Genomic DNA, 25,496 nt, shown 5'->3' on the forward strand with positions numbered 1-25,496 from the left:
GTTGGGAAAGGCCCAAGTGCAGCATGTGAGACCCCAGAGGACCAGGTGGGTGTTTGTGCTCCAGTGCTGCTCCATGGAATCATGAAAAAAGCATTTCTCAGACACATGAGCAGGAGAGAAGGCTGCTCATAGAAGTCTGCCCCTGTGCCACATGTCTGTCTGTCCTGCCATGGAAAATGGTCGACAGTGTCTTCAGTAAGGCCAGAACAAAGACCAGTATCCAGAGTTTCTGGTTGTTATTAAAGCTTAGTCTTTCAGGGTCACACCACCTGCTCTGGGCCCTGCTTGGCTGTTAGACTCACATTGTCGTTATGGAGAGAAGCAGGGAACAAAGGGGTTGAGTGTGTGCTCCTGGGAGAGAAAGAGAGAGAGAGACTCCTTCTTGGTTAAGCAAGCAGGTGATGCTCCCTGGTTGATGATGCTAAATCATGTCTGATTCCCTTTGCTTCCTTCCTTCCATTGTTCACACCCACCTAACACGTGCACAGCAACCTGTGTGTTTCCTGGTACCACCTGGGTTTCACTCACATTCTCTGAGCTCTGACACCACAGAGGTCTTGTTTTCCCCTGATGGAAGACCTTTGTGGAGACTTCAAAATCTTATGTAGTGGAGAATGTCACCCTCCCCCCTCACTCAGCAGTTCTGAACAATCTTATGACTAAGGAACATGTACAACTGGGAGATCAATGTGAAAAGATGGTGGACATAAGGTGTTACTGGGAAATTACATGTGTAACAATGAGCGACCACCAGGTTCCCATCAGCACAGAAAACACTCACACTCTGAGGACAGCAGAGGCTCCCAGGCCGTGGGGCGGCAGGGACTCTCATTCGTGCTGCGGGGACGCCCCAGCCATGGGCACCTTTGAAGACACTTTGGCAGCTTCTCAAAAAGTTAAACACACTCTTGTGTGATACAACACAGAAACAACTCTCCTAAGTCTTTACTTAAATCGGTGACTTGTGTTCAAAGAAGCATATGCACATGAACTTACAACTCATTTATTCACATTTGTTAAAACTCACAGAGCAACTGGTATGTCCTTCAAGATGTGAAGGAATTAACGAAAAAAACTCTGGTCCATACGCAATGGAACAATAGAATTGGCAACAGCCATAAATGACTGTTCAGGCCTCAGAAGGACATGAAGGAGCCTAACATGCACACTTCTAAGTGAATGGAACCAGTGTGAAAAGGCTGGGACTGGGAGGGGCACAATATCTGGGCCAGGAGAAGGGCAGGACCCTGAGCACCAGCACCAGCCCGAGGGTGCCATGTCTACTGTTTCCACCAGAGGGCAACCGTGCCCACATTCCTCAGCTGTGAGTCATGCTCCTGACTGTTGCCTCTTTCAGTGTCATATTTGGGTTGTAGCCCTCCCACTTCTATGATCTCTTGGTGTCAGCAGGAGTCCTGGTTTGGTTATAGGAGAGGCTTCAAGGGCCAATAAAAGGGAAGATTTGCATAACGACGTCCCACTGTAAGGGTCAGGCTGACACATAAGTCTGAAGACTCAGGCCTGGCCGTGGGACTCAGGAAGCAGAGTCTGGGGGTGTCTCCACCATGGACTGGGCTGCACTTCTCCTCACTGTCCTGGCTCACTGCACAGGTGGGGCCTGAGGGGGATTCTGGAAGGGCACCACCTTGTGCCCTGGGTTGGTGACCTCACCTCCATCCTTGGAAACAGGGTCGCTTCTTCCTCACTGATCTCTGTGTTGCTCCCTCCTTGCAGGGTCTTGGGCAGAGGTTGTGCTGACTCAGCCTGGCTCTGTGTCTGGGTCTCTGGGACAGACGGCCACCATTTCCTGCACCCGTAGCAGCGGCACCATTAGGAGCAACGATATGCACTGGTACCAACACCGTCCAGGCAGGGGCCCCACCACTGTGATCTATCAAGTTAACAAAAGACCCTCTGGGGTTCCGGATCGGTTCTCTGGCTCCATAGACAGATCCTCCAGTGCTGCCTCCCTGACCATCTCGGGGCTGCAGCCTGAGGATGAGGCTGAGTACTACTGTCAGTCTTATGGTGATAGTCCTAGTACCTATACTCACACAGTGCTGCAGACTCAGGGGGAAGTGAGACCAAAACCCCCAGAGATTCCCCCTCTGGGTCTGCACTCAGTCTGTCCCCACCAAGGATGGTGCTGTCTTCTGTCTCCTGCTAGAAAGTCTGTGTAGAGATTGCAGGTTTCTGAGTCCCTCCATTTTCTTTCCACCTTCCTCCCATGTCAGGGACGTTGGTTGCCTGTTTTCTGTACAATGAGTTCCTGAGGGTGAGTTAGTTCAGAGCAGGGTGTGTGAGCCTGTGTGTTTGTGGAATGGGGTGGGTCAGTGCTTGTGGAGGGTCTGCTCTGTGCATGTGGGACACTCAGATGTGTCCTCTGGGCTCTGTTCATAGATGACAGTGACACCCTCTTGTTGAGTTATGACCCACGACACCACCTTTAGATTTCCAGATATGCCCTGAGTGGGCGAATGACCCCTGTGTGACACCCACTGGGATAGAAGGATGAGTTCTCAGCTGTTAGGCAGCCTTTGCGTTTGAGTCTTGTTCATGCCGGTAGGTAGACAGAGACTAATGTGCCGTCTCTGTGCTTCTGAGTTCCTGTCTGTGAGACAATATGTTACACAGACTCAAGTGAGGTCAGAGCCTTCGGCCTAGTCTTGTGGAAAGTCTTGTCAATCAGTGTGAAGGAGAGCAGGAGGACAGGTAGTGTGAAGGTGGGGCTTAGGGGGTGGAAGGATTGAGCAAAGGGAAAGGAGTCATGGACATGGACACCAGTGTGGTGGTTGCTGAGGTGAGGAGAGTGTAAGGGGGGTAAATGTTAATGGAAACTCATATAATAAAGATTAAATGAAACAAACAAAAAACCAAACATAAATCAATGAGTGAAGTACCATTTTTGGCCAAAATACGTATGCAGTTAATATATTGAAATTTCACACATTGCACATAAAATATTTCATATATATTTCATTTAATTTCTTAGGGAGTACATTTCAAGCCTGAGACACAAGGTGAATGAACACATGACAGGGTCTCGTGCCTGTGGGGTCAGGTGTGTGTGGGTCCTGGAGCACAGACAGGAGCAGCAGGTGGGGGAGGAGCAGACACTGAGGACAGAAGACCACACAACCCCCAGGAGCAAATACCTGCCCAGGGCACGATGATTGTTTGAGTGTCTGCTCACATTTTACTTAAATAACAGTCTGCAAGGTCATCAGTTGTCACCTGAGACTAACACACATTTCAAAGTCTGCCATGTCATCAATGAAAAGTAATCTTCATTTCTCACCACAACGTTCCACAAATGACATTGGTAGGAAAACTCATAAAGGAAGAACCTTTGGTTTCCAATGTCTGTGTGAACCAGACAGGATTCTGCCCTGTGACGTGGGTGAAGGGAGCCAATAAATGATGGTCCAAGGCCATGTGTGCTGGTCTGGACTTCCTTCTGCTCACACGTGTCATCCCTGAACCTCATGACTCCAGACACAGGAAGCCTGTTCCCCATCCCTCTCTCACTCAGCACAGCAGTCAGTCAGCGGACCATTTTGGAGATGACAACACAGGACATTTATGTGACGGTGGTTGGAACTTGTTGCTGTCCTGGGGAAGTGTTTGGGACATAAATGATGTTAGTGCTGCAATATTGCTGATAAGGGACCTGGTGTGTGCATGTGTTTTTATCGTTAGTGAGGGGTCACAATGAATGATACAGGAGATAGAAGATTAAATAAGAGGAGAACTATGTTGGTGGTTGGGCTGGTATAATGGGTTTAGGTGGCTCTGTAAACTCTTTTGTGTAGTTTGTGTGACTTCCACAATTCCATATTCATTGTTGAATTCTGTCTGTTATTGTGTTGGTGCCCTACGACTGAGAGCCACTGAAAATGGCCAAAATGTGTGCTGTCACCATGATTCAAGTGAATCCTATTTCCTCCCAAAGGACAGAGGAGGAGACACCTTGAATACCATGAAAGCAAAGGAGCCAGGGTTTGAAGTAACAGCAAACTGGGGAAAGCTGGAGGTCCAAGGGCTGTGTGGTGGCTGTGGGGGGATGGGGCCAACCATGAGGGCCCCCAGGACAGCTAAGGAGTTGGGGTTCTTTGCAAACAGCAGTGAGGAGTCAGTGAGGGTTTTGAGCAGGGGCTGGCCTGTCTGAGGTGAATGAGAAAGACCCCTTGAGGGTCTGGATGACACAGTGTCCGAGGTTGGCAAGTGATCCTGGCCAGAGTCATTGGCTAGGAATCCCCGTGAGTCTAGACGTGTGGGAACCATGGGACCGTGGGCACAGGTACAGCAGCAGTGGACCCGGGCACACAGGTACGTGATGGTCTCTGCCTCCAACTGCCCAGACACTCAGCTCGTCTGCAAATGCATCACATCCAACTGTTAACTTGTTAGTAAAGTGGGACAATTAGTAGGAAAATTAAGGTAGGAAGTTTTATTTAAAATATACACAAATATACGTCACCTAAGACAAAGTCCTATCAAGAAACACACTACACAAGTATGCAGAGCAGTAGGAATAAATAATAAAAGTAAACTAGCAATAAAAGTTAATTCCTAAAATGAATTAGCGTAATACGCTTTCCAGCATTAAATGTGAGCCTTTTGAAAGTCATTGTTTTTACCTGTCATTCGATCAGGTCAGACCTATGAAAACCCTACATGTATCACTTGACTTTGCTGAGTTGGCCTCCTCTGCACATGCCTGTGAATGTGTTCAGGGAAATTTCTCTGAAACCCTTAGGACCCCTTCAGACCAGATGGATGGTCCCCTGGTCTGTGACATTGGACATGCAGGTCACTTTGCATTTACTTCTGCAACATTTTCACTGGAGGTGAATCAAATTAATTTGTCATTTACATACATGTTTGCACCTCACACAGAAGGGGACCCCTGAGAGCGAGATGCACCAGTAACCAGTACAGCCTGTCAGGGTACAGTATCTGGGAACTAGACCCTGGGTGTGTGAACAGAGTCAGTGACCTGCTGAGCTGCATGAACCAGCTGGGTTGTCAGGGTTTTGGTCCATGAAGAGCTGTGTCTCTGTCACCTTTAGAGGGCACTGTGGGGTGCCTACCAAGGAGCTCAGAAGGGCACATTTACTAATGGGAGCCTTGGCCTGGGGGCTGGGCCCTGAGCTCACTGATGGGGACTCAGCAGCAGTGTCCTCTCAGGCCTGGCAGAGTCCTGGGATCCTTTTCATTGGCTCACTGGTACTTCCTCCAGGGTTATTTCAAGAAGTGAAGCCAAGCTCCATTCCCCTGTGTCTGGGGTGTGAGCTGAGCTCCAGCACCAGGGCTCAGGGAGGGGCTGGGCAGCCCTTGGGTGGACACACATTTGCATGGACGGCCCCTCCGCTGGCAGAGGGTGGGGAAGAAAAGGAGGCCTGGGCAGCCCAGCCCCACTGTGGGCTCAGGGGCTGTGTGCACCATGGCCTGGACCCCTCTCCTCCTCGTGCTCCTCTCTCTCACTGCACAGGTAGGGACAAGTTGTGGAGATTGGGGTGTTGTTTCCAAGCAGAGTCATCACCCGTGACTCAGATCCCTGTGAGCTTCCCTCTGCTTTCTCCCTCACCACCCACCTTTGTCCGTGTTTGCACCTTCCCTCTCCCAGCCAGTGCTGGCAGCACCAGGGATGTCCTGGCCCGTAGCATTCTGGGAAATGTAACACTAAGGAGTAAAATTCAATTATGACAATGGACTTAGGGGCCAAAAGGAAAGGAGACTGTGGCTGCGGCATTTGGAAAGGACAGGTTCTGACTCCCATTAGTTTCCAGAGTCAAGGGGAGGCCGGGTGGACGAGGAGGGTCTTTGGATGGACGTGTTCCAGGTCCAGGGAAGCCTGTAGGACACCAAGGCTGGCACTCCTTCAGTCCCTCGTCATGGGTGCTCTGCCTGTCACCAGCACTTCCTGCAAGTCATTGGATGGAACCTACGGTTCAGGTATAGCATGTGAAGCAATACAGTGCACTTTGGTTGTAGATTCAGTTACACATTCAAGTCAATCACCATGGAAAAGGGCCGCAAATGTGTTGGATGAAGTGAAGAGGAGTCTTGAAACCACAGGGCATTGTTCCCATGGAGTTCATTCTTCCCCTGGAGTTTGAATATATGAAAAGGATGAAGGTAAGATCGTACATCAATTATGACTTAATGTGGCCCGGGTTTCGTGTGCACTTCACTGGTGGTGGTGGAAATTGTAGTAGTGGAACTTCCAGTCTTTGTTTTTACAATTTTTCAACTTAGAGGAAGTAGATGTTTAAAAATCATGTCACCCTTGCTGTTGGAGTGGGAATGAACACGACATGTGTCAAATGAACTTTCATTTGCCAAAACAGCATCCCATCGTGGATGTGGCTGCTATTCCTGCCCTCTGCAAAGCGCCCTTCTGTGCCCGTCGGTGGTGCCTCCTCCGTGGCTCCCTTAACCCAGCTCTCCAGGCACCGACGTCTCCCATGTGTGCACGGCCCGTCTCCTCAACCACAAGAGGCGGCTACAGGCCTACGACACTTGCCAGGAGCCCAGGGACAAAGGCGGTGCATGGGTGAACGCCCTGTGGAGAGTCTTTGCTGTGTCCCGTGAGCCACGGCGCATTTGGATACAACTCTGGAGTGGAACGCTTGTATGCCCTGATTTGCAACAACCCGGGAGTGATGATGATAAAAGGGATAAAAAGGAGACCTGGATACGCAGACTGAACAGGACCCCAATCACTGCGGTCCCCAGGCCACTATTCTGTGGTGACCAGGTGGGATTTCCATCGCTCCTGGTGGCCTCAGGGTTTGCTCCACTCTGTCGGAAGCCTCTGCAACCCCAGGTCTGTGTCTGGTGTGGGCTGACCAGATGTGGTCGCCAATCTCCAAGGTGCCCTCAAAGTTCACTGTCTCCTGGAGGTCCTGCCCTTGTACACAGTGAATAGTGATGACTTGTGTGCCCACAGGATACTGAGGAAATGACTGTGTGTCAATGACTATGTCCCATGCTAGGCCACCAGCCTTTCATTGTGTCCTCAGGTCACTCACTCTGGGGAAGGCAGTTGCCACGTTGTCAACACTCCCAAGGAGCCCTAGGAAGGGGTTCCTGTGTCTAGGAACTGAGGCCTCCTGCCACCCGCCTTGTGACTCAGCCATACTGGAAGCTGATCCACCAGCCCCAGCCCAGCCTGTGCATGACGGTTGCCCTGACCAATATCTTGACTCTGCCTCACGGGTCAAGAAACAAATGAGCCTGATTTGAGCCCCAAACACACTTCTAGGCCATTTCCAATGTCCTGCGTCGCAAACACAGTGGAATCATACATGTCCTTCTAAGCTTCCAAGTGTTGGAGGAGTGTGACGTGAGAGACAGATGAGGAACACACGAGGAGCGGGAAGGGTGCCGCGGAGAGGGTGGAGGCCATCTGGGGTTCGATTGCGATGCCGCCCTGAGCGAAATGTGATGAGACCACACCCGACTCCCTCCCCACACAGGATTTCAGTGGGCGGCCTGAGGCCTAGGAGTTTTTCTTGTATTCTATGGGTTTTTAATGAGTTTCCCACAGGAATTATGCACATTCATTATGCCTGGTCAAGCTTCCTTGAGTAAATCTTTGACAATGAATTAATCAAAGAACATGGGCTTCTTCCAAACCTTAAGGATGTTTCAATGGAAATCCTTGAAACGAGGAACCTGACCCTCCTTATTATCTGTATTGTTCACCCCACCCATCTTGGTGAGAAGTAAAGACCTCCGTGGACAGCCACTGCCTAGGTCCCTCTGAATAATAAACAGTAGCAGTGTACACTTCTGCCTCCTAACTAACAGGAGACAGATGTTGCTTTCATAAGAGGGCCAGCTAATAAAAATAAGATGAGGAAAAACATCTATAAAATCTACATGGCAGGTCCTCATTCAGTAATGCTAGGCAATGGAGTGAATTTTCCGTACTACATTTTAGGAGAGCAGATTTCCCCTCATTTTGGGGCTACCTAATGCAGAGGAAAACCAAGCCTTGGGCTTTCATAGAAAATGTCCCTAATAGGCAGACATTGTAACATGTTAGAGCTCTTCAAGCTGAAACTGCGAAGGAACAGGAAGGAGAAAAGAGCCTGAAATGACGGATGCATTTTTCTAAGTACCATCAGGAGTATCCATTACGCTGACCTTTGAGGGCCCTTTGCCCAGGAGGTGCTGACCTGAGGAGGGGTAAGGGAGTCAGGACAACACCTTCTGTGGCAGGAGAAGCGACAGCAAAAACATATGATGGAGCAGGACAACAGAAGCCTCCAGGAAAGGTGAGGCCCAGAAATAGGAGACGTGTGGATGAAAACAAGGGGTTCTGGGGAAAGCAACCTCACAGGGTGATCTGATCACAGATTCCTAACCCAGCAGGTCATGGAGGGGGTCACACCCCAGGCACAGAAATTCTTTAGTAAAAGGAGCTCCTTTACCTTAAGCAAGTCCTCTCCATTGTCCCTTGTGTCTGTGCTTCTAGGGTAACCTGGTTTTAAAAGGCCTCTTCTCAGGCCCCTCCTTCTCCCACCCCCAAGACAGCACAGAATCTTTCTTAACTCTCCAGTAACCTGATCCCCACCTTGCTTTCTCCTGCCTTCCTGTAACCTTCCTGTGTTCCCTCTTTAATCTCAAGTCACAGAGGAAACTGCAAACTGTTGTTCTTGGAAGGATTTGAGATCTTGCTTCCCAGCAATTGTCATCAGTTTGGCTCAAATAAACCCTTGTGACAATTATCTACAGGTTTGGATTTTTCTTACCTTGACAGAAGTTTTGCCAGTTCCCAACACTTTATATTTGACTTTGCTGCATCTCTTCGTTCCCTTTCTTTGAGCACCAGCAGGACCACCAGTCTCCATACAAAGCCAGGTCCCTGGTCACCTCCTGCCGGTTGGATGAGCTGCTCCAGTCTTTGTCCCTACAGTCCTCTGCATACCCAGCTGATGGCAGCCTTGGCCACACTGTAAGGTGGTCATATTTTCCACACCTCTTCCACATAAAAACCTAGGAATTCCTCAGTTGAAAACAATGTTTATTAAAATCAATTACCATGGGACAGTAAAGGGTATGGCCAGCAGATGTTTCTGGAATGCCATGACCAGCTTCTCAGGCCAACATCATTATTTCCCCCAAGAAACTGTTGTCTTTCCAGTGGGCAGCAGGGGGTGCTGTGGAGTTCTGCCATGGTAGACACACAGTGGGTGCCCCTGCTGTGAAATTCCCCAAATGCCCCAGGGCTTGGGTATTGGTGCCTGTTTGCTGGTGGGGACTCAGCAGCTGTGTCCTCTCTGGGCTGAGCAGAGTCTCCTGCTCACTGGTCTGTGTAAGATCCCAGCAGCTGCTTCCTTCCTAGACACTCCCAGGGGGCAAACTTGGAGACACATCCATTTAGCCCCCTTTGTCTAAAGAAGCTAGTTGCAGAGCTCAGCTGGTCCTCTAGGTGGAGCAAAGATCTCCAGTATGGGAAGCAAATTTGCAGGAAGAGCTCCTCCTCCCTGAGGTCACTGAAGGAGATAAGAGATGCCTGGGGCAGCTCATTTGTAGCTCAGGGGTCCCAGGAGGGCTGTGTGCACCATGGCCTGGACTCCTCTCCTCCTCCTGCTCCTCTCTTACTGCACAGGTGGGGACAGGCCTCAGAGACACAGACCCGCACTCAGTCTGTGGCAACCTCTCTGGTTCAGAATCCCAAACGTTCAGGTTCAGAACCCCAGTACTCACATGTGTCTGTGTGTCTGCAGGTTCCCTCTCCCAGCCTGTGGTGACTCAGCCGCCCTCCCTCTCTGCATCTCTGGGAGCAACAGCCAGACTCACCTGCACCCTCAGCAGTGACAGCAGTGTTCGCTACTCTGTTATATCCTGGTACCAGCAGAAGCCAGGAAGCCCTCCCCGGTATCTCCTATCCTACTACAGTGATTCATTAAAGGACCAAGGATCGGGGGTCCCCAGCCGCTTCACTGGATCCAAGGACGCCTCAGCCAATGCAGGGGTCCTGACCATCTCGGGGCTGCAGCCAGAGGACGAGGCCGACTACTACTGTCTGTCTTCTGATACTAGTGGTAATCACACAGTGCTGCAGACTCAGGGGAAGTGAGACCAAAACCCCCAGAGCTTCCCCTTCTGGGTCTGCACTCAGCCTGTCCCCACCAAGGAGGGTGCCCTCTTCTGTCTCCTGCTGGAAAGTTTGTGTAGAGATTGGAGGTTTCTGAGCCCCTCTATTTTCTTTCCAACTTTCCCCGAGTCAGGGAGGTTGGTTGTCTGTTTTCTGCACAATGGATTCCTGAGGGTGAGTTAGTTCAGAGCAGGGTGTGTGAGCCTGTGTGTTTGTCGAATGGGGGCGGGTCAATGCTTGTGGGGGGTCTGCTCTCTGCATGTGGGACACTCAGATGGGTCCTTTGACTCTGCTCACAGATGACAGTGACCGCCTCTTGATAAGTTATGACCCACGACAGCACCTCCAGATTTCCAGATATCCCCTGGGGGGGCCCAGTGACCCTATGGTGAGACCCACGGGGTTAAATGAGCGTGTTCTCAGCTGTTAAGTAGCCTTTGCCTTTGAGTGCTGTTCATGCCAGTCAGCTGGACAGAGACTAATGTGCCGTCTCTCTGTGCTTCTGAGTTCCTGTCTGTTACACAAACGTGTTACACAGACTCATGTGAGGTCAGAGCCTGGGACACAGTCAAGTGGAACATCCTCTTAGTCAGGGTGAAGGACAGGAGGAGGACAGCTAGTGGAGGGAGGGTGAGGCCAGGGTGTGACTCGATTTAGCCAAAGGAAAGGACTCATGGGCTTGGGCAACAGTGTGGTGATTGCTGCGATGAGGAGGGTGTAAGGGGAATAAATGTTAATGGAAACTAATCTAATAAAGATTAAATGAAACAAACAAACAACCAAACAGAAATCCAGGAGTAAAGTACCATTTTTGTCCAAAATACGTATGTAGTTAATATATTGAAATTTAGCACATTGCAGATAACACATTTCAAATGTTTTTATTTGCTCCCTTAGGGAGTGCATTTCAAGCCAGAGACACAAGGTGAATGAATGCATGACAGGGTCTCGTGCCCTTGGGGTCAGGTGTGTGTGGGTCCTGGAGCACAGACAGGAGCAGTGGGTAGGTGAGGACCAGACACTGAGGACAGAAGACAAGACGACCCCCATGAGCAAATACCTGCCCAGGGCACAATGGTTGTTTGAGTGTCTGCTCACATTCTACTTAAATAACAGTCTGTAAGGCCATCATCACCAGAGACTGAATCACAACTCAAAATCTACCATCTGATCAATAAAACATAATATTCATTTTCTTTACTCAAAGTCACACAGAGGACTGTAGTGCAGAATCTCATAAAGGAAGATCCATGGGTTTGAAATGTCTGTGTGAATGAGTCAGGATTCTTTCCTGTGATGTGGGTGAAGGGAACCGATAAATGATGGTCTGAGGCCGTGTGTGCCAGTCTGCACTTCCTTCTGCTCACACGTGTGACCTCTGAACCTCATTACTACAGACAGAGGAAGCCTGTTCCCCCTTCCCTGTCTCACTCAGCACAGCAGTCAGTCAGCTGACCATTGCGCTGATTTCTGTACAGGTACATTCATGTGACTGTGGTTGGGACCCGTTGCTGTCCTGTTTAGAGTTTGGGGATGTAAATGACATTTACACTACAACTTGTGGTGATGAGGGTCGTGGTGTGTGGGTGTGTTTTCAACGTCAATGAGGGAGCAGAGTGAGAGGTGCAGGGAGGACAGGATTGAACACGGGGTGTCCTATGGAGGGTGGATGAGGTCGTATCATCGATGTAGCCAGTGCTTTGAACTATTTTGTGTAGTTTGTCTGACTTTTACATTGTGAGATTGGTTCTCTAATTCTGTCTGCGATGACATGTGCGTGCCTACTACTGAGAGCTACTCAGAATGGGTGAAATATCAATGTTACCATGATTCAAGTTCAATCGTATCTCCTTCCTAAGGACAGCAGAGGACATGTCAACACTATGAAGGGACAGGAGTCAGGGATCCAAAGTAACAGGGAAGTGGGGAAGCCGGTCGTCTGAGAGCACGTGGAGGGGCTGTGTGGTGGGTGGGCCCCATCGGGAAGCCCCCTGAGGGGAGCCCAGGAGCTGGGGCTCTGTGCAGACAGTAGTGAGGAGTCCCTGAAGGTCTTAAGCAGGGGGTGACTTCTCTCAGGTGAATGAGAAAGGCCCCTTGAGGGCCTCGAGGATGCAGGGCCCGAGGTGGGCAAGTGATCCTGGCCAGAGTCATTGACTCGGAGTCCCTGTGAGTCTAGACGTGCGCGGACCATGGGACCGTGGCACAGGTGCAGCAGAGGTGGATCCGGGCACAGAGGGACGTGCTGGTCTCTGCCTCCAACTGCCCAGACACTCAGTACAGGTGCGACTGCATCACACCCGACTGTTGTCTTGCTACTAAAGTGAGGCAATGAGTAAGACAATACAGGCTGCGAAAGTACTGTTTATAATATGAACACATTTTAGGACTCCCAAAGCAAATATTTAACCAGAGACACATGACACAGGTAGGCAGTACACGAAGAAGAAAACAAATAAGAGAAAATGAAGAGTGAAAGTTAATTTGTAAAATGAATTAGCATGTGACACTTCCCACTGTTAAATGGGAGCCCTTCAAGAGCCATTCTCTTTACCAGGCATTGAATCAGATCAGATCTGTGAAAGCCGTACATGCATCACAGGACTTGAAAGGCTTGCTGAGCCGGCCTCCTCCGCACGTGAATCCAAGTGTGTTCCTGGAAATTCTGTGAAACACCCACATGAATCCTTCCATCCAGATGAATATTCCCCTGGTCTGTGACATTGGATGTGAATCTTTGAATTTACTTTTGCAGCATCTTCACTGAATGTGAGATAAATTAAGTGGTGACTCCCATACATGTTTGCATCTCACACAGGAGAGGACCCCTGGCAATGAGATGCCACAGTAGCCAGTACAGTGCGTCAGAGTCACAGTATCTGGGAACCAGACCCTGGAGGTGTGAACAGAGTCAGTGAGCTGCTGAGCTGCAGAAACCAGCTGGGCTCTCAAGGCCTTGGGTTGAATGGGGAGGTGTAGCCACTGCCACCAGAAGGGGGCACTGAGGGACTGCCCTGGGGGAGCCCATCAAGCTGCTCATTAGGGACCACTCACTGACAGGAGCCTGGGCCTGGGGGCTGGGCCTGGGGGCTGGGCCCTGTGCACAGGGAAAGGGAATCAGCAGCTGTGTCCTCTGTGGTTTTTGATGATGTCCCCTGAGAAGGGACTTCTGTGTTGTCTAAGAGGTGCTTCCCTGTACAGTTCTCCAAGAGGGCAAGGCCAACCTCCATCCTCCTCAGTCTGGGGTGTGAACAGAGCTCCAGCACCAGGGCTCAGGGAGGGACTGGCAGCCCTTGGATGGACTCACATTTGCATGGACAGCCCCTCCCCTGGCAGAGGGTGGGGAGAAAAGGAGGCCTGGGCAGCCAGCTCCACTGTGGGCTCAGGGGCTGTGTGCACCATGGCCTGGACCCCTCTCCTCCTCGTGCTCCTCTCTCACTGCACAGGTACGGACAGGCCTCGGGGACCAGGGCTCAGTGCCCAAGTTTATTCCCTTCCTTTCCATCTCCTGAGAGAATTCCCTTGCTTCTGGCCCAGCACTGACAAGTGTCTGTGTTTCTGTAGGTTCCCTCTCCCAGGGTGTGCTGACTCAGCCGCCCTCCCTCTCTGCTTCTCTGGGAGCCACAGCCAGTCTCACCTGCACCCTCAGCAGTGGCTTCAGTGTAGACGACTACTACATATACTGGTTCCAGCAGAATCCAGGGAGCGCTCCCCGGTATCTCCTGAGATTTAAATCAGACTCACACAAGCACCAGGGCTCTGGGGTCCCCAGCCGCTTCTCTGGATCCAAAGATGCCTCAGCCAATGCAGGGCTCCTGCTCATCTCTGGGCTGCAGCCTGAGGACGAGGCCGACTATTACTGTGCTGTATTTCATGGCAGTTGGGGCAGCTACAGTTACTCACAGTGACTCAGATGACGAGGAAGTGAGACAGAAACCCCTGGGCCCAGAGGTTATGCTCTGAGCCTCACGGGAGCTTCTGTGGAGGCCTCTGCAAGGTGGGCTCCTCTGCAGTCAGAAACGTCCATGGAAGGGGGCGGAGCAGCACACAGTCATGAGTGAGAGCACAGGGTGTCCCCAGGTCCCTCTCGCTGAGGGGGTGACAAAGCCCGACTGACCATCTCCATAGTGTGTAGAGTAAATTTTAACAAGAATGATATTTTTATGTAATAGTCTCAGTCTTTCATCCTGTTGTCTTGTTTTGTAGTTAGGATCCTTCACTTCTGTCAAACCTGGTCACCAAATATGGGGGGCATTTTTCTTCACAACCAGTAATTCTTTGTGACAGCAGCTGGATGTCCCACCACACAACTCAGCTCTCACACGACCTGCCTGGAGACGGTGTCGGGTCCACAGTGAAGGACTCTGTCCCTGCGATTGCCCGCACTTCAGCTGCCGGTCACAAGCAGGGTGCCTGCAAGTCTCGAACAACTATTTGGCTGTAACTTGAAGTTTCCCAGGGTCCCTAATTTAGTTTCAGTTAGTTTGCTGACTCCACCTGAGCCCTTCTGCCTTCTCAAGGACATGGGGGACAGGTGTGTGAATTCTAAGCTTTGAATCATTCCTGTGTCTTTTGTGTGAGCTGTCCGCACCCAGGAGCCTACCCAGAGTCACCTCACACCTCATTAGAACAAAGGGAACACCTGTCTCCTAGGAACTTTCAAGGTCAGGAGGCTGAGACCCATATATATTTTCTCTTTTCTCAATACTGTGTCTACAAGTACCTGTGATGATGCATACAGTCATGTGAACCCACAAATTAATGTCATAACTATGAACATTTTGTTACCTCTTCAATGCCTCCACAGTCCCTGGCCCTTCTGCCTGACCCTGGACTCGGGGCCCTTGGGCGCCCTCCATGACTGGTGACCTCATGACTGTCAGTGGTTCTCCTGAGCCCACAGGCACTGACTGTCCCCTTGTCCTCTCGCACCTCCCTGGGCTCCCCAGCCATCCAGGCTGCGGGCTGGGCTGCGGGGCATCAGGAGCAGGAAGTCCCCAGTGTGTGCCTGGGTTTCCTCCCCCATGAAGCTGCTGATGAGCCCAGACCCCAGGTGACCTTCTCCTGCACAGGAAGCAGCAGACACATTGCAGGTGACCATGGCAATGTGTCCAAGGCCTCCCAGGTACACCACCCACATTTGTGACCCAGAAGAACAGTGAGGGACCTTCCTGGGTTTGAGTCTCATTCTCGGAATTCAGTGCTGTCACCAGAACCTCTTGACCACCTTAGAGTTCCAGCCCCTGGGAGAGGCTGGTGATCATCAGTACAGAGCTGAACACAAGCCGATGCCTCACAGCTCTCCTGCCCCACGGGTACAAGGGATGAACCTGCCCTCCCGGTCCCTGCCTGGCTCATCAGTGCCCTGTCATTCCCTGTGACCAACACCTGCTCTGCAGTTGGCTTCTGATGTTACATGTGATGTCAAAAAAAAACTTCATTCTCTGAATTCTTTCTTTGTGGGGTCAATGAAAATATCTTTGATGAAAATACAGTTCCCCCAATGTACACAGAACTGCTTTGCTTCCACAGCTAAAGAGCCCCCCAGTGCTGAGTGGGGTGGGAAAGGCCCAAGTAGAACACGTGAGACCCCAGAAGACCAAGTGGGCATTTCTGCTCCGGTGTTGCTTCATGGGATCACGAGGAAGGCATTTCTGAGACACTTGTGTGGCAGACGGTGGAGTGGGAAGAATTATTTGAGTCCAAACAGAAGCCTGCCCCTGTGTCACATGTCTATGTGTCCTGCCATGGAAAACGTTCAACTGTCTTCAACAAGGCCAGAACGAAGACCAGTAAGTATCCAGAGTTTCTGTTTCTTATTACAGCTTAGTCTTTAGGGGCCACACTATCTGTGGTGGGTCCTGCTGGGCTTCTAGACTCACAGTGTTGCTTGGGAGAGAAGCAGTGAACAAGTAGGATTTGTGCTTGATCCTGGGGGAGAGAGAGAGAGAGAGAGAGGGAGAGAGAGAGATAGAGAGAGAGAGAGAAACTCTTTGTTCCCTGGCATTGTATTACTTCGGGCTTCAAAAAGTCCAATGTTTCTTCAAAATAACCAATCAACATCTAAGCTTATTCAGGTTTGTACTGGACCAACCTTGTAATCAATCATGGCTCCTATTGCACAAGCCTCATAGAAGCACCTGCTCCTGCACATTTGGGCTTCTAGTAGGGATGTGCTAACAAACACTCTCCTGTCTCCAGGACAACCTGACATGGAGGTTGGGCTGTTCCCTGCAAGTGTTGGTAGAGGTGTTCATCCCCTGGGAGGGTCAAGGCTGCCATCCCCTGGGGAGAGTGAAGCTGTAGTTTCCTGGCTAAGCAAGCAGGCTTATGCTCCCCAGTTAATGATGCTTAATAATGTCTGATTCCCTTTGGTTCTTTGATCTGTTTCACAGTGGGAGTCATGCTTATTTAAAGGAGGGGCTTGTATACCCAATAAAAGGGAAGATTTGCATAAAGACCTCCCACTCTAAGCCTCAGGATGACATAAAGTCTGAAGACTCAGGCCTGCCTGTGGGGCTCAGGAAGCAGAGTCTGGGGGCATCTCCACCATGGACTGGGCTGCACTTCTCCTCACTGTCCTGGCTCACTGCACGGGTGGGGCCTGAGGGGGATTCTGGGAGGGCACCACCTTGTCCCCTGGGTCTATGACACTCCTCCCTCCCTGGGAAGAGGGTCTATCCTGTCCTCACTGATCTCTGTGCTGCTCCTCCTTGCAGGGTCTTGGGCCCAGTTTGTGCTGACTCAGCCTGCCTCTGTGTCAGGGTCTCTGGGACAGACGGCCACCATCTCCTGCACCCGCAGCAGTGGCAACATTGACAACGTTTATGTGCACTGGTACCAACAGGGCCCAGGCAGGGGCCCCACCACTGTGATCTATAGAGATAAACAAAGACCCTCTGGGGTTCCAGATCGGTTCTCTGGCTCCATAGACAGCTCCTCCAACACTGCCTCTCTGACCATCTCGGGGCTGCAGCCTGAGGACGAAGCCGACTACTACTGTCTGTCTTACTATAGTAGTGATGATGGTGCCTATACTCACACAGTGCTGCAGACTCAGGGGGAAGTGAGACCAAAACCCCCAGAGCTTCCCCTTCTGGGTCTGCACTCAGCCTGTCCCCACCAAGCAGGGTGCCCTCTTCTGTCTCCTGCTGGAAAGCCTGTGTAGAGATTGGAGGTTTCTGAGTCCCTCTATTTTGTTTCCAACTTTCCCCGAGTCAGGGAGGTTGGTTGCCTGTTTTCTGTACAATGGATTCCTGAGGGTGAGTTAGTTCAGAACAGGGTGTGTGAGCCTGTGTGTTTGTCAAATGGGGGTTCCCCAGTGCTTGTGGGGGGTCTGCTCTGTGCATGTGGGAAACTCAAATGTGTCCTCTGGGCTCTGCTCATAGATGACAGTGACACCCTCTTGTTAAGTTTTGACCTTTGACACCACCTTTAGATATCCGAATAATCACTGAGGGGGCCCAATCACCCCAGGGTGAGAACCTTGGGGTTGCATGAGCGTGTTCTCAGCTGTTCAGAAGCCTTGCCTTTGAGTCCTGTTCATGCCAGTCAGCTGGGCAGAGACTAGTGTGCCATGTCTCTGTGCTTCTGAGTTCCTGTCTGTTAGACACAGGAGTTACACAGACTCAGATGAGGTCAGACCCAGTGAGCCTCTGACCCAGCCATGTGGAAAGTCCTCTCAGTCAGTGGGAAGGGCAGCAGGAGGACAGGTAATAGGAGGAGGGTGAGGTTAGGCGTGGAGGGGTTGAGCAAAGAGGAGAAGGACTTATGGGCATGGACAACAGTATGATGGTTGCTGGGGGGAGGAGGGCATAAGGGGACTAAATGTTAGTAGAAAAAATATAATAAAGATTAAATTAAATGAACAAACAAACTCCCAATGTGTGAAATATAACATTTGACTAAAGTACATGTGCAGTTAATATTTAAAAATTTTACACATTGCACTTAAAGATATTTCACATCTATATCATTTATTCTATTAGGGAGTGCATTTCAAGTCTGAGAAACAAAGGTTAATGAGCACATGACAGGGTCTCGTGCCCTTGGGGTCAGGTGTTTGTGGGTCCTGGAGCACAGACAGGAGCAGCAGGTGAGTGAGGAGCAGACACTGAGGACAGAAGACAACACGACCCCCATGAGCACGTGACGTGCCCAGGGCAAGGTGGTTGTTTGAGCGTCTGCTCAGATTCCACTTAAAAAACAGTCTGTAAGGTCATCAGTTGTCACTTGAGAGTACAACACAGCTCAAAGTCCATTTGGTCAACAAAGTGTAATAATCAACTTTTTAACCCAAAGTCCCACAAAGGACTCTAGTGCAGAAACTCATGGTGGAAGAGGCATACATTTGAAATGTCTGTGTGAATGAGACAGGATTCTGCTCTGGGACTTGGGTGAAGGGAGCTGGTAAGTGATGGTCCGAGGCCGTGTGTGCTGGTGTGGACTTCCTTCTGCTAACACGAGTCGTCTCTGAACCTCATGAGTCCAAACACAGGAGGCCCTATTCCCCTTTCCCTCTCTCACGCAGCACAGCAGTCAGTCAGCTGACCATTCTGGAGATTTCTGCACATGTATTCATGTGACAGGAGGTGGTACTTGTTGCTGTCCTGTGCCAACATTTCGGGTAACACATGTGTATTTATGCAAGAACATGTGCTGATGAAGGCATACGTTATTTCTGTTTTTTTCTTGAAAGATTTTATTTATTTATTTTTAGAGAGGGGAAGAGAGGAAGAGAGAAAGAAAAAGAAAAAGAACGCCCCTCGGTCCCGCAAACCAGGCATGTGCCTTGACTGGAAATCAAACTAGAGACCCTTTGGTTTGCAGGCTGGCTCTCAATCAACTGAGCCACACCAGCCAGGGCCTGTGAGTTTGTGTGTTAAAAGTCAGTAGGTACAGAGGATAGAAGGTTAAATAAGAGGAGTCCTATGGATGGGAGTTGAGATGGTATAATCGAGGCAAGGGGTTCTTTGAACTCTTCTCTATAGTTTGTGTGACTTCAACATTGTCATATTAATTCTCTAATACTGTCCATGGTGACGTGTTGTGCTCTACTACTACTGAGAGCCACTCAGATTTTGCCAAACGTGAGCTGTCACCATGATTAGAAGTTTAATCAGAGTAACAGTCACCTTGAACACCATGATGGGAGGGGAGTCTGGAATCCGAAGTAACAGGGAAGTGGGGGAACTGGAGGTTGGAGAACATGTGCAGGGGCTGTGTGTTTTGTGGAGAGGGCTGGCCAACCATGAAGCCCCTTGTCTGGGGCCCAGGAGTTGGGTTCTGTGCAAACATTAGTGGGGAGTCCCTCAGGATTTTAAGCAGGTGGTGACCTATCTGAGCTGAATGAGAAAGACCCCTTGAGTGACTCGAGGACACAGCGCCCCAGGTGAGAAAGTGATCCTGGTCAGAGTCATTGACTAGGAGTCCTGTGAGTCTAGATGTGTGGGCACCATGGGACCGTGGGCACAGGTGCAGCAGAGGGGGCCCCGGGCACAGAGGGATGTGCTGGTCTCGGCCTCCAACTGCCCAGACACTCAGCTCGTCTGCAAACGTGTCACACCTGACTGGTGTCTTGTTACTAAAGTGAGACAATGACTAAGAAAGTTGAGGTAGGAAGTTTTATTTAAAATACAAACAAATGTGACATCACCTAAGGCAGAGTCCTAACAGGAAACACAGGACACAGGTATGCAGAACATGAAGAATAAAAAATAAGAGAAAACAAAGAAGAATAAAGGCTAATTTCCAAAATGAATTAGCATGCTACATTTCCACTGTTAAATGTGAGCCCTTCAAAAGCCATCCTCTTTACCCATCACTTAATCACATCAGATCTGTGAAAACTGTGTGTGCATCACATAATGGTGATGTTTGCTCAATAGGCCTCCTCTCCATGTGCTCCTGCTTGTGCTCCTGGCAAATTCCCTGAGCAGCCCTTGTGACCCTTCAAATCACGTGCGCGGCCCCCTCTTCTGTGCCATTGGACGTGAAGGTCACTGTGCAATTGAAGCCCTGCCTCACACAGAAATGTCTGGGGGAAGGTGGCAGGTGCAGAGTCTCAGCAAACGGTGTCAGTCAGAGCCAGTCATGCAGCTGCTCTGGGAGCTGAGAGAGGGAGGGACAGGTTTTCTTAATCATTCATTGTCCCTGCTCATGCTGCAGTCCAGGCCTTGTGCACTCAGGGGACACCCCCATGACTGTATTAGGTGCCCTGGGCCCTCCCTCCTCCACCCTCCCACGGGCTGTCCTGTTGAAGATGACAAACCCACCCTGTAGAGTCCCCATCGTCAGCCCCGGGCTCATCTCAGGACTGCGGGCCCTGTCTGCCCTTGGGAGGGCAGCTTCAGGGTCGGTTCTCTGGCTCCACCCCCAGCTCCTCCAGGGCTGTCCCCCTGACCATCTCTGGGCTGCAGCCCGAGGCCGAGGCCAACTCCCTTTTTCTCTTTCACAGTAGTGGCTGCAAGCTCACACTGCCCCAGACTCCCTGGGATGTGACAGCAAAACTCCCCCGGGCCTCCCTGTCCTGGGTCTGCCCTCCCTGGTCCCCAGCGTGGAGGGGTGACAGAGACCCCTTGAGTGCTTGGAATGCACAGAGCCCAAGGTGAGCAAGTGCTCCTGGTCCTGGCTAGTGACTAAGAGGCCCTGTGAGAGTAGACGTGTGGGGGCCGTGGGACCGTGGGTCCAGGTGAATCAGAGCCGGAGGCGGGGCACCGTGAGGAAGTGATGCTTTGTGGATCGAATTAATTGCCCAACATTCAGCAGCACATCTTCCAACTGGTCACAACCTCACTTTCATCTGGCTACTAAAACAGATAACGAATAAGAGAATGACACTAGGAAATGTATTGTTTAAAATATATATACATTTTTAGGCCACCTAAGACTAAATTGTAGACAGAAACACAACAGAGGTATGTGGAATGCCAAGAATAAAGAATAAGAGGAAACTACAAATAAAAGTTGATTCCTAAAATGAATTAGTGTGCTACACTTTTCACTGTTACGTTTGTAGCCTTTTGAAGCCGTTTTCTTTACCAATCATTGAATCAAGTCAGATATGAAACCATGCATGTATCACATGAATTAAAGTTTTTACTGAGTCAGCCTCTTCTGCACGTGACTCTGAGTGCTCCTGAAAATTTCTTTGAGAGCCCCGCATGAGCCCTTCACACCAGATGAATGGTCCCCTGGTCTGTGACATTGGACATGCAGGCCACTTTCCATTTACTTTTGGACATCTTCACTAGAGGTGAAACAAACTAATTAGCTATTTAAGTGCATGTTTGGGCCTCACCAGAATGAGTCCCCTGGGACTGAGATGCACCAGTAACCAGTACAGTGTGTCAGAGTCACAGTATCTGGGAACCAGACCCTGGATGTGTGAACGGAGTCAGTGACCTGCTGAGCTGCACAAACCAACTGGGCTCTGGGACCTTGGGCCATATCGGGAGGTTTTGGCACTGCCACCAGCAGGGGGTGCTGTGGGACTGCCCTGGGGGTGTTTATCAAGCTGCTCCTCAGGGACTATTCACTCCTCGGGGGGATGGGAGTGGGGTCTAGGCCTTGAGCTCACAGATGGGGACTCAACAGCTGTGTCCTCTCTGGCATGGCAGAGTCCCCTGAGCAGGGTCCTTTGTGTTGTCTCAGGATGTACTTCCCCACAAGGTGCTCCCCAAGGGTGAAGTCAGCCTCCCTCCCCCTCTGTCTGGGATGTGAGCTGAGCTCCAGCACCAGGGCTCAGGGAGGTGCTGGGAAGTCCCTGGATGGACTCACATTTGCATGGACGGCCCCTCCCCTGGCAGGGGTTGGGGAGAAAAGGAGGCCTGGGCAGCCCAGCCCCACTGTGGGCTCAGGGGCTGTGTGCACCATGGCCTGGACCCCTCTCCTCCTCGTGCTGCTCTCTCACTGCACAGGTAGGGACAGGCCACGGGGATGAGACCTCATTTCCCAAGTTTATTCCCTTCAACCTCTATCTCCTGAGTAATTCTTCCTGGTTCCCACAGGAGCAGTGACAAGTGTCTGTGTTTCTGCAGGTTCCTTCTCCCAACATGTGGTGACTCAGCCGCCCTCTGTGTCTGCATCTCTGGGAGCCACAGCCAGACTCACCTGCACCCTCAGCAGGGGCACCAGGGTTGGCACCTCTTTTGTATCGTGGTACCAGCAGAAGCCAGGGAGCCCTCCCCGGTATCTCCTGTACTACTTTACAGATTCAGTAAAAGGCCAGGGCTCCGGGGTCCCTAGCCGGTTCACTGGATCCAAGGACACCTCGGCCAATGCAGGGGTCCTGACCATCTCTGGGCTGCAGCCTGAGGACGAGGCTGACTACTACTGTCTGTCTGTTGATACTAGTGGTAATCACACAGTGCTGCTGAGTCAGGGGCAAGTGACACCAAAACCCCCAGAGCTTCCCCTTCTGGGTCTGCACTCACCCTGTCCTCACCAAGGGTGGTGCCCTCTTCTGTCTCCTGCTGGAAAGTTTGTATAGAGATTGGAGGTTTCTGAGTCCCTCTATTTTCTTTCCAGCTTTCCCCCTGTCAGGGAGGTTGGTTGTCTATTTTCTGTACAATGGATTCCTGAGGGTGAGGTAGTTCAGAGCAGGGTGTGTGAGCCTGTGTGTTTGTGGAATGGGGGCGGGTCAGTGCTTGTGGAGGGTCTGCTCTGTGCATGTGGGACACTCAAATTGTTACAGAATAGGGCCAAGAGGGGTATGATATACTATTACAGAAAGGATCCCCTACTAGGTTCGCATTGTTGGCCTCCAGAGGAAAGATGTTTCTCAAATCCAGAGTTTTGTGAAAAGGAAAGGAAATGTTTATTTAAAGATATATAGGCTTAAAGTAGTGACCTAATGTCTTCATTAAACTATCAAACTCTTTTAGGATACCCACAGATGCACACAGTCCTTCTTTCTCCCTCTACTCTAAACTGGGGTACCGTATCTCAGGAAAAGAAATACACGTCCGTGATTCAGCCTCCTGGCACCATCAGCTGTGTCATTGGCCAGGATCTATAGCTAATCCAAAACCATGTGGCACCGTCTTATGGTCCATCAACAAGAGTCCTAGTACCCCCTTTTTCTTCCAGGAAAAGTCTCTCCTGCTTCCTAAGCCATGTGGCCAAGGGGTGAACCTCAAAGCTGTGTGGGTCCCCACTCTGGCCAAAACCACGTGGTTCTCTTTCACCAAGGCTGTGGGGTTCCCCACTCTGCTGTAAGTGCATGGTTCTCTCTCTTCGCATGGCTGCTGAGTCTGGGTTTAATTCCCCGTGCCAACCTTCCTCTGTACCCCCATTTTCCGACTCCTCCTACAATCAGTTACACCTGCCAGCATTCCTCTATTATTCCAGGCTTATTGGGCTGCCAAAGTAAGTCCAGGCAGGTGTGGCTCCATGTGATGGGGCCAATCTTCTCCAAGCTCTCATGCAGGTGCTGTAACCAGGGGGAACTGCCCCCTAGTTACATCTTGGGTGGAAGTCCCTCCAATCCCACGGTTCAGAGCATGGCCACAGCTATTTAACATATCTATGCAACCAGTTAAAGGTTATAGATATGTTAAATGACCATGCCAGAGGTTATCTGCAAAGCTATTGCTGTACAAAACAGCTCTGCATGTTCCTGGTCCATGTGTCCCTTCCCCCAACTCACACCTGTGGGGAGGAAGGGGAAAGGACATCTTATATATCTTTCTAATGTTATGTGAACACCTTGAGTTCTGGACCCCATTCCAAATCCCTATTTGAGGCCCCCTCTTGGCTGTACCCTGTAACAAGATGTGTCCTTTCGACTCTTCTCTAAGATGACAGTGACACCCTCTTGTTAAGTTATGACCCACAAAACCACCTCCAGATTTCCAGATATCCTATGAGGGGGCCCAATGACCTGAGGTGGAGATCTACTGGGTTAAAAGAACGAGTTCTCAGCTGTTAAGCAGACTTTGCCTTTGAGTCCTGTTCATGTCAGTCAGCTGGATGGAGACTAATGTGCCATCTCTCTTTTATTCTGAGTTCCCACCTGTTAGAGAAAAGAGTTACACAGACTCAGGTGAGGTCAGAGTCCATGACCTAGTCATGTGGAAAGTCCTGTTGACCCGTGTGAAGGACAGCAGGAGGACAGCTAGTGGAGGGAGAGTGGGGCTTGGAAGTGGGCATGGTTGAGCAAAAAGGACAAGGACTCCTGGGCATAGACAATAGTATGGTGATTGCTGGGGGGAGGAAGGCATAAGGGGACTAAATGTTAAGGGGTTAAATACAATAAAGATTAAATAAAACTAACAAACAAAACACCAGACATGTGGAGTATAATATTTGGCTAAAGTATGTGTGTAGTTAATATTTTGAAATTTTACACATTGCACATTAAAATATTTCACATCTATATCATTTACTGTGGTAGGGAGTGTATTTCAAGCCTGAGACACAAGGTGAATGAACACATGACAGGGTCTCGTGCCCTTGGGGTCAGGTGTGTGTGGGTCCTGGAGCACAGACAGGAGCTTTGGGTGGATGAGGAGCAGATGCTGAGGAGAGAAGACAACATGACCCTCATGAGCATGTGACCTGCCCAGGGCACGGTGGTTGTTTGTCTGCTCACATTTCACTTAAATAACAGTTTGTAATGTTATCAGTTGTCACCTGGGACTAACACACAGTTCAAAGTCCACCATGTGATCAATGAAATATAACATTCAACTTTTCAACCCAAAGTCCCACAAAGTACTCTAGTGCAGAAACTCATAAAGGAAGAACTGTGGGTTGGAAATGTATGTGTGAACAAAGACAGGACTCTGCCCTGTGACGTGGGTGAAGGGAGCCGATAAATGATGGTCCGAGGCCTTGTGTGCTGGTCTGGACTTCCTCCTGCTCACATGTGTCACCCCTGAACCTCATGACTCCAAACACAGGAGGCCCCGTTCCCCCTTCATGAGTTTCCCTACTACAGTCTTTTGTGGGACTTCGGGTTGAGAAAAGGAATATTACGTTTCATTGATCACATGGTGGACTTTTAGCTGTGTATTAGTCCCAGGTGACAACTGATGACCTTACAGACTGTTATTTAAGTGGAATGTGAGCAGACACTCAAACAACCACCTTGCCCTGGGCAGGTATTAGCTCACGGGGGTGGTCTTTTCTTCTGTCCTCAGCTGACCATTCCCAAGGTTACAACACACATCAATTTATGTGACAGTCATTGAAATCAGTTGCTGGTTCGTGAGAGTTTGGGACATTTGTTGGGAGCCGACCAACAGCTGACCTTTGACACAGTCGGGTCGGGTGAGACGCATCTGCACAGCAGAGGTGACTTTGGTCGGATCTCCTGTCTATCTCCTCCTGTATGCCTGTCCCTGCTAGCAATAGGTGGTGGGGTTTTGGATACCTGTGTGTT

The 25,496-nt window shown here is 50.4% G+C and overlaps 3 gene segments (V, D, J or C); all 3 read left to right on the forward strand.

The window, feature by feature from the left end:
* The first annotated feature begins 1,505 nt into the window (after positions 1 to 1,505).
* Positions 1,506 to 17,328, forward strand: LOC114509430. The segment is given in 2 exon segments: positions 1,506 to 1,611; positions 16,831 to 17,328. Coding segments are annotated over 2 exon segments (495 nt in total).
* On the forward strand, positions 13,464 to 14,261 carry LOC114509893. The segment is given in 2 exon segments: positions 13,464 to 13,557; positions 13,676 to 14,261. Coding segments are annotated over 2 exon segments (390 nt in total).
* A 4,605-nt stretch (positions 17,329 to 21,933) lies between the features above and the next one.
* LOC118497839 lies at positions 21,934 to 23,992 on the forward strand. The segment is given in 3 exon segments: positions 21,934 to 22,029; positions 22,150 to 22,533; positions 23,961 to 23,992. Coding segments are annotated over 3 exon segments (462 nt in total).
* The last annotated feature ends 1,504 nt before the right edge of the window (positions 23,993 to 25,496 follow it).

This window comes from Phyllostomus discolor, chromosome 13, assembly GCF_004126475.2.
Source record: "Phyllostomus discolor isolate MPI-MPIP mPhyDis1 chromosome 13, mPhyDis1.pri.v3, whole genome shotgun sequence".
NCBI lineage: Eukaryota > Metazoa > Chordata > Mammalia > Chiroptera > Phyllostomidae > Phyllostomus > Phyllostomus discolor.